This window comes from Barbatula barbatula (genome assembly GCF_947034865.1).
Source record: "Barbatula barbatula genome assembly, chromosome: 12".
NCBI lineage: Eukaryota > Metazoa > Chordata > Actinopteri > Cypriniformes > Nemacheilidae > Barbatula > Barbatula barbatula.
Genome location: NC_136775.1, coordinates 9,909,891 through 9,928,317, shown reverse-complemented (window position 1 = coordinate 9,928,317; position 18,427 = coordinate 9,909,891). Strand labels below are relative to the sequence as shown.

General features: G+C 40.4%; 1 protein-coding gene across 2 annotated transcripts in view; it reads left to right on the top strand.

The window, feature by feature from the left end:
* The first annotated feature begins 835 nt into the window (after nt 1–835).
* Nucleotides 836–18,427, top strand: part of mindy3 (MINDY lysine 48 deubiquitinase 3) — a 31,664-nt gene continuing 14,072 nt past the window's right edge. The window contains exons 1-11 of one of the 2 annotated variants that reach the window (XM_079470397.1): nt 836–1,346; nt 1,466–1,569; nt 1,820–1,899; nt 2,276–2,336; nt 2,589–2,765; nt 3,066–3,117; nt 3,408–3,522; nt 3,762–3,835; nt 4,000–4,079; nt 4,341–4,411; nt 6,035–6,115. In XM_079470397.1, the coding sequence (XP_079326523.1) occupies nt 1,318–1,346; nt 1,466–1,569; nt 1,820–1,899; nt 2,276–2,336; nt 2,589–2,765; nt 3,066–3,117; nt 3,408–3,522; nt 3,762–3,835; nt 4,000–4,079; nt 4,341–4,411; nt 6,035–6,115 (924 nt within the window). In that variant the 5' untranslated portion in view covers nt 836–1,317. Of the gene's footprint in view, nt 1,570–1,819; nt 1,900–2,275; nt 2,337–2,588; nt 2,766–3,065; nt 3,118–3,407; nt 3,523–3,761; nt 3,836–3,999; nt 4,080–4,340; nt 4,412–6,034; nt 6,116–18,427 lie in introns of both variants that reach the window. The other variant, XM_079470396.1, reaches the window with a different exon arrangement.

Here is an 18,427-nt window from a genome sequence, read left to right as displayed (position 1 = left end):
AAACTCCAGAGTTATGTATTTTGTAAAACTGATTTTCATCATATAATTAGCAAAACAACATTAATAAACGTTATATTTTTGCACTTGCTAAGTGTATCCCATCGGGTTATAAATACTACATGCTCAATGGCGATCTTCTCTCCTACTTGCAGCTTTGGGCTAAAAACAGTAAATACGTCAAGTTGTCAAGTGGTCAAGTGAAAAGACCGCATGTGGGGTATTGGGACGCAGCCAATGTCTGCCTTTGACATCTTTTACAGCCACCACATCTTTACAGAACAAAAGTCTCCGCTGAGTTCGGTGTTAATATTGATATGATTGTCATATTGACTTTGCATTTTTCTATCGTATTTTTTAAATACCAGGCGCATAAATATCCTCAGTAAAATGAATGTGTTAATATTCAGAGGAATTAACTTCCGTTCCAATAAATGGATCAAATTAAAGTGATACATTTACGATGCATCTATTATTTAAGCAAAAGAAAAAAGTTCCTCTTTACGAATTATTTGACTTCCTACAAAATATACATTTTCTCCTTTCTTAGCATAGTAAATATGTTACACTGGAGTTATGAGAAAACGATTACTTCCGTGGGCGTGTCTACTTCACAGCTGATATGTAAGAATTTGTGTCCGCCTAATCTCATTATATAACATTAGCTCTGCTTACTGTACACTGCTTGCGTACCGTGGGCGGGAACCACATGTCAAACCTCTGCAAGTGGTATTGGTCAGCGTGTGTAATTGACGCTTGGGTCTCCCAATCAAACCTCTCCCTCAGTCAACGTCACTGGAATCGACTCGATTTGAACCAATCTCTCACACACAAACTCGAAGTTGAGGTGGAGGCACGTAGTAAATAAACCGAATGGATGTACCACTCAGCAGTTATATGTGACAGTCTGGCGACGATTATTATCTGAATTCCTATTATTTATTTAGCGGTGTCGAGTGCAGCGGTGTCGAGTGCAGCTAGTAGCCGTTCTCTACACAGTAAAGAGGAAGGAATGAGCTAAATGTTTAATTTGCATCTGTGGACGTAGGGTAGCAAGCCAGTGTGGTCATTTTCAGATTCTAGGCCTGTCCTGTACAGACGGGACATCTAAAAAAACCCCGAGCTGAGAAACGCAATACTAGACAAGCGAGAAAACGTAAACCGGTTCCTTTAAAAGCACATTTCTAACGTTAGTCTGTCTCGCGGAGCTGTTGCGCTGTCGCTATACGGGCTGCTTGCGAGCTAACGTCTTTTGGCGCGAACGTTCGATCTTTAATCGCTCGCGGGACAGTTCGCGCATCCGTAGAGCTGCGGGGACCGATGCCACCAGTTCGTCTAACCCAGATCTCGTAAGATTCACCCCAAAGCGCAAAAGCAGACCAGTGCTAGTCATCAGCTAGCCAAGATCTACAGCACTTCGCTTTAACTGGGAACATTAATGCACGGTTTGAATTACGTTCATATCAAGGACACTAGAGATGTCAGATGCTAGTAAAGAAGTGGTGGATCTGGTGTGGGGGAGACCCGGCAGCGGGGTTGTGCCAGCCTCTCTCTTCCGCAGGTGGTCTCAAGGTAAGCGGTTATAGTGCCATGCAAAATGACTGTCTCTGTCAAACCATCTCATTCTATCTATTTTTAAGAATTGTAAGCTGATGTCTATAGATATTATATGCATTACTGGTATGTTACGTGGTGTTATACAATTTTAAAAGAGCAGTGCCTATGCCACACCGACTGCTGCTTGTCCAGTCATTGCTTAAATAATGACTTGTGACACGTTTCTGTGAAGGTGTTATATGTTCACTGCATATATTTTTTGCAGGCTTTGTCTTCAGCGAGTCAGAATGCACTGCACTTGAGCAGTTTGAAGGTGGGCCGTGTGCTGTCATCGCACCTGTGCAGGTATTCACACGCCATCTCTCGGTTCTTATTATTTCAGTTTCTATTTTGCGGTGATGTTTATCATCTTTGATTATAGTAAACTATGTTCGCATCCACACCTCTCTATTGTCCTTAACAAAACAACTGCGTTGTTGTATGATGTCATGGCATGAGCAGTCCTCGTCATTGTGTTGCTTGTGTTTTCACAGGATAATCTGGCCTATTCTCAGACTCACATTTGATCAAATCTAGTTATATTTGTGTACCTAGGATCCTTGCAATGCAAATGTCTTCTAAAGTACAATGGAAGCGTTGACGTGCTGTCAGATGTATTGACTTGGCTGGTTTAACTGATTTGTTAACACAAAGTGGATTTTGTTTGGCATATATTTCCCAGGCTTTCCTGTTGAAGAACATTCTGTTTAATAATGAAGGCTCAAACTGGAGGGATATTTCAGGTTTGAGAACTAATTACATCAGAAACAAATGACATCTGAACTTTAGTTATGGGACACGTCCTAAGGCATTCTGAAACAAGTTTTTCGTCAAATGTTTTCAATAAGCTTTCTGTCTGTCATTTAACACTTTTTTCATACTGTTATTTCTTTCATCAGATTGTTAAATTGTAGTTTTATAGCTAAAGTGGATTGAGTTTCAGCAGTTAATCTGATGCTTGACTGGATGTTTATGCTGTGTTTGTATTCTCACAGAGGAAGAGCAAAGGACGGTCCTGTGCTCCACACTCAGTGAGATCTTAGAGTCAGCCTGCCTCAGTAAGACACTGGCTTTTCACCTGGCTACCTGGCCTCGTGCCAAGACCACCGACAGCACTGACATCACTGACAGTCACTCAGAGCCAGAGTCTAGCCAATCGACCGACACACCAAGTGAGCAAATTCTTGACATGCATTCTACATGTTGTACAGAGACCGAATAATGCTAAATGGCGTTCTTTTAATAATACATATCACTAATCTTTAATTTTTGATGTGCTTTATGTGAACTGTTTAAGGATGCACTAATGTATTAATACATTTGTACTGTATATTCTGACTTTGCATGCTATTTGAGAGTAGTGTCTGTCAACCTGTGTTTTCAATAACAGTGTTTGATCTTGCACAAATGCTTTTGAAGTTTTGCGAGTGTCTTGCTAAATTGGTTTGTGTTTTTGCATGCTGTGTGTATAGCTGCTTTGGCTGCTGAAGAGCTTGGCTTTGAGAGATTTCACAGTGTCATACAGTAAGTGCACAAACCTTCTTTACTGAAAGCGTCACATTGTTTTTTCTTTTCTGGTCTTTTCATTGGCTGACCTTTTCTTCTTGTGCTGCAGTTAAGCAAATTCATTACACAAAATGCTCTTAAAATGTCAAATATGCAGTGGTGAATAATGATGAATAAATGAATAATGAATTCCTAAATGTAGTTTTTTTATAAATTAGGAAAATATATTGGCAGTTATTCTTAATATATAACGTTGTCAAATGATTCTTACTGAGGGTACAACCACATTGTGGTTATTTCCTTCCCAGGAAAAGAACTCTCAGAACTGTTGCTGAGCTTAGGGAGGTTGTGTTGTCTTTATATGACACATGGAGGAACAAATTCGGGGTTCTGCTCTTCCTGTACTCTGTCATACTTACAAAGGTAGAATTTCACTTAACTGCTTAAATCTACTTTTATTTTTAAAAACACATTAAAATCTTTAACTGGAAGCTAATGAAATGTTTGAAATGCATGTTGACGTGTGGAGATAGCTTCTTTTTTATTATTTCCTCATTATAGAATTACGTTAAGTCTTCAGAACAACAAAATGTTAAACATACATTTTATTTAGCCATGCTCATCTGCTAGTTTACATTTATTGTAATATCAACTCTTTGCAGGGGATTGAGAACATAAAGAATGAGATAGAAGATACCTCTGAGCCTCTGATTGACCCTGTGTATGGCCATGGCAGGTAAAAAGCTTGAACAGAGTTTAGGTTTTTATATACAGTCATTGCACAGGGATGCCATTCATGTTTATAGCATTTTATGTGATGCACTTAAATGTATATATTTACAGTGAAAATATGTGGGCTGTTTTTGAATGGAAAACTATTTTCTGTTTCTTTCCATACAGTCAAAGTCTCATCAATCTACTGGTGACAGGTCATGCTGTCTCTAATGTGTGGGATGGTGATAGAGAATGTTCTGGAATGAGTAAGATTCACATTTTCACAGAATGTTGAGCTTCAGCATATAGTTTTATTACATTGCTTTAGTCAGGTCATTAGTTGCCCTGCTATTGCAGATCACCACTTGGTGGCAGCATTCTCCATGTTTTTGTCAGTCCTTGAGGTGCTTAAGAAAATCCAAAGTTTGTAAGCTTATTTGGTCTCAAGGAGTGTTATATGTTCGGTGGTTTATTTTATACCCTTGACAGGTTAATAAAATGTTCTGTCTTATCTCTGTCTCCCCTAGAGCTTCATGGCATCCATCAGCAGGCCTCTGTTGGCTTTCTCACACTTATGGAGTCACTGCGCTATTGCAAGGTGCATGTCCGCATTAACAGTCACAGGAGTCCACACCATCTAGGTTATGTGTTTATATAAATGGTTTATATAAATATAAATTATCTGAAATGTTGATAAATCAGAAGACTGGTTTTAGTGTGTCCAGATGCCAGGACTCACAGTTTGTGGTTTTGCTGTTTTTCAGCACAAGAACATTATGACCCATATAAACTGACTGATTTGTGTAGACTAGCATCACAATTGTCACACTGTCAAACTACTACTGCACAATTTTGGTTTCCTTAGAATTTTTCTGATGAAGGCCAGAAACTATTGCTCCCATTCTAACACACACATTTTTATGCAGGTTTATTGCAAAAGAGATGTTCTGTGGGTATAGGCTTTAACATGATGACTATTCCAGATTGCCGCTAGCAAGCCACAAACCTTTTGGCTTTTCACTTATTTATTCTTTCTTTGGCAAATCTTAGCTGCAGTATTATGCTCATGTTTTACATGATATAATGATAGTCCGCAAGATTTTTGTAGCACAAGTACATTCAGTAAATACTTAATAATGGACTGCCAGCACTTTTCAGGTGTGTGTGACAAAGTCAACAGTCTGTTTACAACAAATCTAGTTAAGTGGGAAGACCACTGCATAGTTCTTATTTCCTACTGCCTTTAAGTCATATAACAGTAAATGCTGCTTTTTCCAGAAGCATTATGGTTCCATGTTCTCACATCTCTCCACACTCGTGCCGAGCCCTCTAAATACAGAACAACCAGCAACACAGGACACACACACGCATCCTGTATGTTTTATGATCATAGGCAGGAATGACTCTATTGTTTTAACCTGTTGGGAGAGTAATTAAAAAACTGCTTTATTTTGAATGGCAGTGTGTCAGGCATAGGTTCAGGATGTGAGCAGCGTGCTGTGTTTAGAATAGAAGTGAGATGGAATTTATCACCTCATATTAAGGACCATTTGAGCCCCATCACAGTATTTCTGATCTTTTTAATACCTACTTGGAATGCATTCCTGTGCAGTTCTGCTGCTGATACTCACCTGTTGGGTGACGTGAGAACACTCAATGGCTTTACAAAATTCGCCAGTTGTGTGTTAAATTGCTGAATTATCACTCAGTTTTTATTCCGTTTTGAGGCATAGACAGTGTGTTTTATGTATGCAACTCATAAGCTTCAGATTTATGTGTTCATAGGTTACAAGCATCCTGGGATACACTGTGTCTGTCAAACTGATAAGGCTTGATGGACAGTGTGTAAAGGTCACGTAAACAGATGAAATAGTCAACTTGTCTATTATACCCGTATCAGTATAAAATTTAGTGCGCAAAATCTATTTACATTTAGATGTCGGGAACAAGGACAAATATGTATGTAAAGTCTCATGTACACGTTTTGTTACGCATTGACATGTTTTGGAAAGTTAGTTGCAGTAATGCCACATCCTCTTCAAAACATATTTTTAACGATTGTCCAATATAAACCGAGTATTTGGATTGTTGAGCATTTTTATGTGTTCTTATCACATTGAAACAACCTGCTTGTTATGGTTGTAAAGTGTGTCTTGCCAAGGCGTCATGGTATCGGTATGGAGATTGGCCCTCAAACCCTGTTTTCTTTTTATTTTAAAAGGTTGGCGCGTTTCTCAAGTCTCCAAAGTTCCCTATTTGGATCCTTGGCAGCGAGACTCATCTCTCAGTATTCTTCACTAAGGTGAGATAAGATGATAAGCTGTTTTCTTCCTTTTTGCTGCTCTTCTGCTCTTTCTTATCCGAAACGGTCTGGCAGTTTGCATTGTTATTTTATTATTGAGTGAAGGTTAAAAAATGCAAGAATGTGCTTGGTAATATATTTAGTGATTTAGATGTCCTGTGGAGGAGAATGAAGAAGAAAGGAGGAGTATGGGATTTGTGATGAGATGCAGAAAGAGGTTTTTAGACTTATAAGGCATCTAGTGTGGTGTGTCCTGGCCTCGGCCCATGCGGCATGTGGTCAGCTTTGGCATTCAGACATGTTCAGAGAGAGGGAGCTGCTGATGTGTGGAGTATCTCCAGTAAGTATTGAGTGGGAATGTTAGTTCATGTAACCACTACGCTGTGTTAAAGCTTCTGCGTATGAGGCATGTGAGAACTTTATGTGTTCGAACAATCCTATGTTTCACATTGTAAATACATTTGTTTTGGCTCTAATATCTGATTAGATGAGCTATGTTTGTGTTTTTAATATGTGATCAACTGTGATCAGTCGAGTTCTATTAGTGTGTCATGATGCTACATTGCTTTCTAACCATAAACTGCTTACATACTATTTTATTTGATCAAATAACTGATTATCTTAATTTAGCATTATTGCTTGATTTTTACATTTTGTGTAGAAATTGGGATTGGCCGGGTTTTAAAAAGTTAAAATAAAGTCTTAAACTAAAAGATTTATGCCTTAAAAGTCTTAAATTAACTTTTTTACATTTTAAACAGGTCTTCATTTTCATATGGCATGAAAAGCTTCCTCTAATGCTCATTGAAATGCTTCCATTTGATTCTGGGGTGTTGTAGTAAATTTTTTACAAAGAGGTGCACTTTTCATTAAGTCAAGTCAAGTCAGCTTATATAGCGCTTTTTATAATTTTCGTTGTTACAAAGTAGCTGTACAAGAAAACATTGACTATAAGTAAAACATGAAAGGTTATGGAAGTCAAAACACAGGTCAAATATCAGACACACAATAAATTCCTATATGCAGTGTTAATTAAATAAATAAGACTATCAAATTCTAGCAGGCAAACAGTGCAAAACAGTATGCAAACGGTGGCGAGGAACCCAAAACGCCATTTGGAGGAGAAAAAAAACCTTGGAGGGAAACCAGGCCTGACCAGGGTATTCCAGTTCCCCTCTGGCAAAAACTGCTGCCTCTGCACAAGCTTGACAGTGCGCGCACAACAAGGCAAAATAAAAAAAGTTAGATTTAAAATTATCATTAATAATCTAATAGCGACTGAAGATTTGTAGAGTCGCCACGTCCTTCGTCTTTAGTCTAGATTTAAACTGACAGAGTGTGTCTGCCTCCCGGACAGTGCAGGGAAGACTGTTCCAAAATTTAGGCGCTAGATAGGAAAAGGATCTGCCGCCTGCACTTGATTTTGAAATTCTAGGTATTACCAACTGACCTGACGCCTGAGAGCGTAGTGCACGTGATGGACTATAATACGTTAGAAGTTCTCTCAAGTAGTGAGGAGCTAAACCATGCAAGGCTTTATAGGTAATAAGCAAGATTTTAAAGTTTATGAGATGCTTTATAGGTAACCAGTGCAAGGTTGACAGAACCAGGCTAATATGCTCATACTTTTTTGTCCGCGTAAGAACTCGAGCTGCCGCATTTTGGACCAGTTGGAGTTTTTGTAATAGGCCTGCAGGGCAACCACCTAATAGTGCATTACAGTAATCTAGTCTTGATGTCATAAAGGCATGTATACGCTTCTCTGCATCTGATGGTGACAGCATATGACGTAGTTTAGATATATTATTAAGATGGAAAAACGCAATTTTACAGGTGTTGGCGACCTGGTTCTCAAATGACAGAGTACTATCGAATATAAAGCCAAGATTCTTAGCTGAAGATGAGGGTTTTATGGAAGATCCATCAATAGTTAAGCAGTATTCTTGGTTGTTACGTAGGGCGGTTTTCGGTCCGATAAGTAACACTTCAGTTTTGTCCGAGTTCAGTAATAAAAAATTGATACTCATCCACTTTTTTATATCGACTGTGTTTCATGAGGCTTCGAGGAAATATAAAGTTGCGTATCATCAGCATAACAGTGAAAGCTTACTCCGTGTCGCTTTATTATATCTCCTAGAGGTAGCATGTATAATGCGAAGAGCTAATGCATTAGCTGCATTACAACTACAAATGAGACACTATTTAACACTATTTATTCATTTACTACTGTTGAATGTAAAAGGGTCTAAAAATAAATAAAAGCAGTTAATTAATTAAGTTTGTAAAATGTTTTGCTGATCCGAAAAATGATCTGTGACACAAAGTGTGTGATATGCTCTGAACTGTTCGTCTCTTTCAAGCATTCGTTTCGGCGTCTTACTATGGGATACGCCCCTTCTCTTCCTCCCCAATTGGCTGGCAGAGATGATGCTTGTGTCTTAACACGGCATCATTTTGTAATTTCAAAAACCTCTTCTCGCTTCACACCAGAAGCCTTTTTTTCTTCGGGAACCATCAACGGCCTCCACGCCTGTTGCTGGTTTGACGGGTCTACGATCTGCTGGTTACCACGCCGCTCTTCATCTGAAATCCTCCAATTTGTTCTCCAGCCTATTGTGGGATTTCTAGCACCCAACTATGGCTGCAGCAAATGCAGACTGCTCTGGCTAGCTAGGGGCAACTTCCACGGCTTTGCGTATGCAGCAACAAGATATCAGGGAAAGACACACACCAGGTCTGCTCTGCATGTCTTGGGTTAAAACATCCCCAAGCAGTTATCGATGCCCCCGGCTCCTGCGAGTGCTGTGCACGCTTTATTCTAAAGAGCCTCCATCGGAGGCTAGAACAGCAAGCTAGCTTGTCAGGCGAGGATCTCCTCATGTCAGCTAGCCCTGTTCAGCTGTCATCCTGCAGGTATCCATTCCTGTGGAGCTGCCCACCAAGTCGAGTCTATCCTGCCATGAACAGCTCGATACTTGAGCTCCCCTCCCTAATGAGCCGAGTCACGTTATGAGGGGCAAAGACTGCCGAGAGCGAAACCATCAGCGAGACGGCTCCTTCCAGAAGCTCTGGATAAATCGGGAAGAAGTGGTGGTCACCTGGAAGGATATACCCTTCACAGGAAAGTTGCCCATACAGGAGGGATCTGTTCTCGACCTGGAGGGAATGGAGAAGCAGGGTCTTCTCCGCATGCCTTCAATGGAGCCATTAGTCGCTGCGCATTTACACCTGAAGCATTCAGCGGCTGCGAACGCACATTGCCATCGGTTCCAGTCAAGCATGACAGACCGCGCTTACAAGGCGGTTGCTCTATCCGGGCCCTTAAGGCCATCTCTCTGCTGACCGCATACCAAGCAGAGCTGCAGGACGAAGTGTCTGCCACACCAGGTCAGGCACAGTGAGACGAGATCTTTGTGGTTACGGATCTCTCTCTCCGTCTTCGGGATCGTTGGCTTAAGAAGGTGAAGAAGTGGGACGACGAGGCATTGCAGCTTTGTTTGCCGAGGAAGCCACAGAGTGCGCCAACGCCTCCATTGACCTACGCACAATCGACAGCTTGCCCACCCCCCAGCTTTCGCATTCCTAGATGACCGAGACCACCGCCTGTGAGTCGCATTTCAATGTTCGGTGACTGTTTATACTATAATCCTTCAGGATTTGATAGATAAGGGGAAAGCATTCTCTACCATTAAAGTGTTTCTAGCTGCTATATCAGCATGCCACGTAGGGTTTGAGGGGAAGACTGTTGGACAGCATCCTTCAGTGTGTTGTTTTATGAAGGGGGCGTGTTGCGCTTTGCTGGTGTCAAGACCACTTTCTCCCTCGTGGAATTTGGACATGGTTCTGGATTCACAATCAGGGGCCCCATTCAAGCCAGTGGATAAAGTCAAACCAAAATATTATGTTTAAAGCGAAGCGCATAAGTGAAATTCACACATTTTCTGTGAACCCTGCATGTATGCAGTTTATGCAGGGAGATGCAGGGGTTTTGCTGAAACCAAACCCTGTTTTTATGCATTTCTGTTTAAGTCATTAATTCTATTGTTTCCCTTGAGCTAAGGGCATTAATTTTATCCTCCACCTTTTGCATCTTCGGTTCAGCAAAAGTTGAATAATCTGTGCCCAGTGCGTGCCTTGCGGATTTACACCAATAGGATGGCAGGGTTCCGATTGATTGATCAGGTGTTTGTATCTTGGACTAAACCACGTATGGGGAAGCCGATCACGAATAGGGATGCACCAATACCAGTTTTTCTCTGCCGATCCGATTCCGATACTGAACTTTCAAATATCGGCCGATACCGATCCAAATCCGATATCCGTTATTGTTGACCTTTTAAGGTTTAGAATGTCTGTAACTCACACAGTCATTAAATTTATCTGCTTAAAGTCAAGCTTTGCAATTTCATGAAATACATCAAAACTTAGATAAATAATATACACAGTATGACGGACATCTTTATTAAGAACACTGTGCTAAACTTATAATTGAAATAAATTACATTTAATCAAGCTATGGAGTCATCCAAATGACAATTTGTAATTTTCCAGCCATCCAGCATTTCTTTGATTGAAGCTGAAATCACGCTGCTTCTGTGTGATCCTCGCAACTCTTTAGCATGTAGCACAGCACTCTGCAATGCGTAACCAGAATCCATCCCATGCGCGGTTAAACTCAAAAGGGAATGGGACACACGTCGGAGCTCCAAATATTAGCAGTGAAGCTCAAAGATTTTACATCTTTTAACTGATCCGCAACATGCGACGACACTATAAAATAACTCGGGCAAAGATGTTTCAGAAATGTATTTACGCGATGGTAAACTAACGCGGTTCAGGCGACGGAAGCCTACATTTTCCACAACAGAGAGAGGCTGATTATCTAGTACAATAAATTCCACAACTTTTTCTGTGATTTTTACAGATTTTTTTGTCGTCTTTGTGAAGTTTTTCTTGCCTTTGAAATAATTCCTGCAAGGTTTGGTGCTTTAATTCGTCCTTTTTGCGTTCGCTTGTACAAACTCTTCGTGATCTTTTCCGTGATGCTTCTGAAGATGTTTGATTAAATGTGTCGTGTTTGTTATGGAATGGACAAGGAGAACCCAATTGCAGGCAGCGAAACGGGGATGAAGGGGTTAACAAGGACTTTAATATATATAAACAGAAACAAAACAAAAACCCACGAGGGGGTAAACAGGGAACACAATAAACTGAAGACTAACACTTGACAAGAACTACAACTACAAAAACACCTAGACTAACAAAACACTCACACTGACTTGACTTGACTAGACTATCAATAACAATGACTCCAAGACATGGCATGGCAAAAAGCATGAAACATGTACAACGAACGAGCACAAGACAATAGACAAGAGGGCATTAAATAGGGGAACAAACACAGGATAATTACTAAGGGGCAGGTGAAGGTAATGAAACACTAATGGGAAGGCTAACGAGACAAAAGGCGGGAAACACTGACGAGACACGAGAAAGCACATGGCATGTCAGAATCAAAACAAAGCCATGTTTTTCTCACACAAAACCTAAGGCTATGCCATGACTCCGCTGCAAGACCAAGAATAAACATGACATGATAGCGGAATCATGACAGTGTTGTAACGCTCAACAGTACTTACACACTGGCAGCTGTGCTGCTTTCTGCTTTTCTTCCACATCTGCGACATCTTCAACGCGCTGAAATTTCCATATAGGCATAAAGTTGGGTCCTGAAAGGTCTCCCCACTAAACTCGCCTGTCGGGCCATTACGTAAAATAAATTTCAAAGTATTTAATTATTATTTTTAAGTAAATGCATTTTTCTCAAAATAAACGAACGTTTTCTATTTACTTAAATACAGCTCCCCGTTCAACAATTGCTGGTAATTTGGTATCGGATTTGGATCGGTTGTGCTGACTCGCGCATGATCGATACCCGATCCATTCAAAAAGGTATGGATCGGAGCCAAATCCGATCCAGAGTATCGGATCGGTACATCCCTAATCACGAAACGCGATTATCACACTGGATTTCCTTGGCTAATTCCAGTAGAGGTGTTGCCACCCCATCGGGTTTACCTGCGCACCCGATTAGGGGGATATCTGGTCAACGAGCTGATCATCGCCGCACACTTTTACCAGGTTTTATAAACTGGATGTTACAGCGCAGACGTTTGAGCATGCTGTGCTAAGTGTAGGATCTTGAGTCCTCACTCATTCAAGTCCGACTGTATCTTGGTTGGCAGGCAATTCAAAACAGGGGGTTTGGCAATACGGGAGTTAGGATATCCCATAGTGAGACACCGAAACGTATGCCTGCGTAACCCCGGTTTTCTGATAGCATTAAGTGAGGTATCTCACCAAATCACAACAAATCCAAGTGAGGAACAGGTGTGCTTGTTTTGTATGATGAAATTATGCCGTGTTGCGCTATTTATAGACACGAGCGTCATGTCTCCAGGCAAAAGGGGCTGGTGTAATGTAATAGAGCTTCTGAGGAATACGCGGAAGGAGCATATCGCAAAACTTAATGCTATCAGAGAACCGGGGTTTCGCAAGTAACCTATAGTTTTGTGGTCATGGCTTGAACTGAGTTTCAGGCTTGGCTAAAGCCAGTTGCCAGTTTTTGAAGCCTACTGATCTGTATGCAAGAAATAAATTAATGCCCAATTTATTTCTTGCATGCAGAGCAGTAGGCTTCAAAAACTGGCAACTGGATTTGCATTTTTTGATGTTGTGATTCAGGTCTTAAATGTAATTTATAATGGTCTTATAAGGTCTTAAAAAGTCTTAAAGGTGTCATGAATTAAGAAATACATTTTAACCTGATCTTTTGTTATATGAAAGCTAGCCCCGCCCACTGGTTCGCGAATGACTTAAACCATGTACACATAGTACACACTCCCACATTTGCCTGGAAACTGGAAACCATAGCAACATATTTTTCCTTTTGTCCATCAGTTTAAACTAAACCGCTGATACGTGTTTATGCTCGGAAAGGCTGCATCACACACCACTCTTTTGCAGTGTTGCTATGTTCTTAATTAATAAGCTTGGTCTAAGGTCAAAAAGCCTTGGCACTTCGACCTTAATAAGGGGTCAGCTGCGGATTTAGTGATTTATAACACTTATAACATATGTAAACAATTGTCATTTTAAGGTTTATTTTCTTCTTGTATTTTTTTTGCATATTTTTTCTGTGAAGATCTGGCAACACTTTAGTGAAGGGCTCTTCGAGAGTGGCTAGACCTGTGTCATATGTGCAAGAGTAATTTTTATTTAGAGCAACAAAGATGCAACAGATTGTGCAGTGCCTGGTTGTGGAAGAACACAGTCGCTCGCTTCCTTCGAATTCTGATATTAGGAATGCGTGGATGAAGTTTATTTTGAATGTTCCAGCTCACTATTGAGCATTTATTCACCGCATTTCACTGTGGATATTCCTTTGTAAAGAAGACACATGTCAATGCTGGGATTAAAAAGCAATGGTGTGCTGTCAATATTGAATCCGACCTGAATCTTATGTGAGTAAAAATATGTGTACGATGCGTCACTATTGCTTTGCTAGAGATCGCCAGTTCAACTACACTTTTAAATTTGACTTCGTTGAAACCTTCAGAAACCCTGGATTGGAGCTTCAACATGCATGATGCTGTGGTGTTTCTGTGTGGTTGCTAGATGGTTGCTGACATAATGTTCTAAAGCAATTTGTTTGACAAACCTCTAAGTATGTTCCTTTCATTACTTTTCTTAAATGCAATTATTAGTTAAAAATGGGTGTATTTGGTTGCAATCGCTTTAATGAAAGCTTTGGCTTCAGATCTAAAGACCTTCCATGGCCTTATTACTTCATTTTGTTACTGTAAAGACCTTCAGAGCACACTTCTTACTAAGTGTGTATGTGAGTCCCCATGTGTTTTATCCCTTTACTCAAAAGAGGAAATGCATGTTTCTCATAAAGGTTTTCACCTGGAGGAAAATGAGATTGACAGCGAGCAACGAGCATTAATCATGCTCTTACACTTAAGGCCTTTTACTGTCAGTACATTATCCTCATCCGGTGTATGTGCATGTGCTGCACTCTAGGCTCCTTTTTTCTATGATTTGTATTCTATATGGTCTGGAAATGCTCTGACATTGAGGGATTACTCTTTATCATAGTTTTGATTGTGTATAATCATACTGAGAAACTTCTATTCAAATTACTATTCCAGGGCTCCAGACTGCGGCATTTTACGACCAGTTTTTGAGACAGAGCAAGCTTATAAGTAAGCAAATTTATAAGTACTCGTGCCATGTACGACCTGCCAATTTGGATTTTTTTCTAGTTGTTATATCTCATGTGGAAAGACGAGTAGATCGCGAGCCCGCCAGTGTAGGCCTATGTGTGTGAGAAGGGGAGAGTCTGGAGCTGCGCAGCTGGGTGACTGATGTTTCTTGCCGTTGTCGCATCGGTCACAGCTCAGCTCTTCATTGACAAGTTTACAGACACAACGTGAGGGCATAACTACGATTTGCTGTTTGCTGGGACAGATTTTTTTAGCCTGAGCATGAACGATTTGATATTTGAGACGGTTAAAATGCAACTAACTGCGGAGGAGTTCAGAATCCGCCATTTATCTGTTGATTACTTGAGACAGCACTGAATCATTTCCAATCCGTTCACAACAAGAATGAGCGAATTTTATGTGAAGCTATCTTTACATTGTGTTGTGAACATGATGAAAAGTGTCCTTACTACACAATAAAATCATCATAAGAATGTATTAAGACGAGCCATTCATTTTGCTCAACACTATAAACAATAAAATATGAACTTTTTCATACAAAAAGACATACACGTTTCTGTTGGTTCAAAGGAATTCAGTACTAATTTGGTCTGGTGTATTCAGAGTTCAAACAGTCTCTTTACGTAGCACTTAAAGCTTCTCTGTCGGCTCTGCCTCTTTTAAATGACAAGCAGAACCAAACCACTGTCACCTGCAGTTAAATGCATAGATGGGTAGTATTTTAAAACTTTTTCAACAAATTTACACGTTTACATTTCTGTACAAATGAGACTCATTTAACCCTTAATGTTCTGCTTGCGCTCCTGGTTAAAAAAAGTTTGTCTGGAGCCCTGTATTCACCATTACTATTATTACTTGTCTTTATGTTTTTGAGGACCAGTAATATGTAGGATAGAAACTATAAAAATACACTTTTCTTCAATTTAGATTATTTAGAATGCTTTGCATGTTTATATCATTGATCTTTTTACTTCTTAAAAATATAAATAATCTCATAAAATATTACCTGCTTACCAGTGTAAAAGAGACAGCTCTAATGTTATATTAGATTTACTGCTGAGGTATAATGGACCTGCACTCACTGCCTCAGTGTATTTGACTGGTGTCATACGGTAGGTCTTGTAATATTGATGTCTGCTGCAGAATTTTCTGACTCTTCTCTTGAATCTCAAAGCCTTCTCTCAATCCTCCACCTGTGAACAACCCTCCAATTTTCCTGTGTGTAGGCTGGTAGTGCTGTGTGTTACAGTCTCTATTTTTCTAAATGTAAAGTCATTCCACCTTAATAGGTTCCCATCCTTTGCTTCTGCTCCTCCAGAGTTCTCAGTCCCTTCTTAATAAGTGAACAAATCTGACTGTTATATGCATTTTAATTGGATATATGATATTAGTTCAGTAAGGGCTATTTGTGTCATAATCGAGCAGTCCTAAATTCAGTTGTAATTAAAATAGTGTTGTAATTGGCGTTTATGTATTGTTGTTGGCATTAGACTTTTGTTTGTTAAGGGTCGCTTACTTGGGATTATAACATGCTCTGTCTATATAACATGCTCTCTCTTATTTTAGCAAATTGGTTTGTTCAAAGGATTAACTAAATCTTGAGTTCTTGACTTGAACCTTACCCCAATTTTTCCAGAATTCTCTTTGCTGCATGTTTTGTCTATTTCTGCCGGTAATCACGATTTCAATGGTTTTCTTTAGCTTCTTTTCTTCACCACTAGCTTCCCCAACACTGGCTTTTAATTTTTTTGCTTCTTCTTCCGCCCTAAGTATTAATATTGCATATATACAGCTCAGGAAAGAGAATAACATCATTGAGGCCTTTCCCAGTCTTCTCTTTATTCAGACTACCACCAATTTTACACAATCTCACTGCTTCTTCAGGGCACCACTCCATTCCCATGAGCTTTAGGAGATCGTACTGATTTAAGGGCTTGTTTGTCTCAGGCAAACATCAGGCCCGTTCATTGCACACATGTACAAAATGAATTTAACCCTTAAGCTCTCACTTCTCTTTCTCCACCTTTTCTCTGGGGCTGGTTAGCGGGAGCATAGCCTCAGGTGGGTAATGCCACGATTTCCGCTAGGTAAGCCGATCTCATTCCCCCTGGAGCTCTGGCTCCCTTTGCATCCATCTGTTTTAGTTTTCCCGCTGGAGTCACCGATAGGGTCAGCCACTCAGCCATCCCTTTGAGAGAAGAGAAAAGCTCTTAGATGACACCTCAAAGAGCGACTGTTAATGGGATGCACACTAAAGAGTGTGTTAATTACGTTAGCTGACAGTGCTTGGTCATAGCTGAGCGTGAAGCCGACCGTGCTGAATAAATCATAGCATCATTCAGTCTTTTTTTAGACCTGTTTTTGAGAAATGCATGATGTTTTGATTTATTGGTTTATTTGCTTAAAATTGGTTTATGGGAGTATTTACAAAGGATTTTGAGAGGATGAGAGGATTTTTACAAATCATCAGAGCTATAGTAGTCGTAAATGTGAATAGTCATTGATGGAGAGGCTTAAATAGTATATGGTTTTGCTGGCTGGGCTGGTTTTTGGAGACCATATTTGGCATTTCAGTCGTTTCCAAAATGTTTCTTTTTCTAGACGTTAAAAGTACAAGTTAGGTGTCTCTAATGACCCATCTCCCAGCGGAGACATGCTCATGTTGCCATTTTTGTTTGTCTCCATGTCTCTGCTTTTAGCTTCTAATACGGTTTGCGTTCCATTCTTATCTGATTTACAAGCACACAAAGCAACGGACACTACACAAATGACCTTTCACAGAGGTCCTGAGAGGGCCCCGGACACACACAGGCACAGAGCGCCGGACACTAAAGGAATGATCTCAGGTCCCAGTGGATAGACAGCCACACACACCCTGAGGACAGTGAGTAATGGAATAGCAGCTTTTAACGCAGCGCGGGGGTAACCATAAACGGGTATAATTCAGTGAAATGTGATCTGTGATCACTGGACCAGAGTCACCCTGTTTATACCAAATCTGATGCTTCTCTTGCTCACACTCCCAAAGGTGATTAATGGATGCATTGATGGTATGGCCTGTGAGTAGCAGGATGAACCGTTCGTCCCGGCCAGTGTTTTGTTGTCATACATTTGGTTGCATCTTACTTTAATGGTTTTGTGTGCCTTGCTGATGTACATCATTGATTTCATGCGATTTATTATACACCCTTGTGCATTCTTTTTATTAGAATGTGTCATGTTAATGTTCTTTAACTGTCTATCATAGATAAGGTGTGCCTGTATTGGTATCACTTTTTTAATCTTGTTTAGCGCTTTTAATGCTGTTATGTGTATATCTCTTCTGCTTACCTCCTTTTTTCCTCCAGATGCTTTTGTTCTTAAAGTCTGCTCTTCTCTTTGGTTTGATGAGCTTCACATCCCTTATTTCCTTCCTTTCCTCCTTTCTTCCTTCCCTCACTCCACCTTTCCATCCTGCTCTGTCTCTCTCTGGGGGCTCTCTGTCATTGTCCAGGTATGGGATGCAGAGTTTCTCCCTCGCTCTCCAGCTTCTTGCTTTCTCGATCCACTCATCTGCAGACCTCGGCCCGTCTTGGCTCTGATGAGGTTAACGTCCTCTTCTTTTTACTGATCCCTTGGTTCTCCTCTTCTTCCTGTCCACTCTTCCGATGCCTGATCCCTGCTCATACCCACAACCCCCGACTGTAACACACTTTCCAGTTTTGTCCACTTCCCAGTTTGGCCCCTACTGTTAAAGACATTGGACATCATTGTGGAGTTTATTTGTTCAAGTAGTTATTTGTGTGAGCTCGTGAAGAAAAACAAGTAGCAACGGAAAAAAAATTGATGGTAGTCGTCTGGTACACCCCAGGGTTCTGTCCTCCCTTTGCTAATTTACAGACGTGCACAAACGCAAACATTGGGCTTACTTTAGTAAGTCCCTCTGGGGTTAACCTCATTGCGGAGGGTCTTGCTTCTTTAAAGCCCCGTTCGCTCGGGTATTGTACCATGTTCTTACAGTCAATGGTGAACCGAAACCAACAGA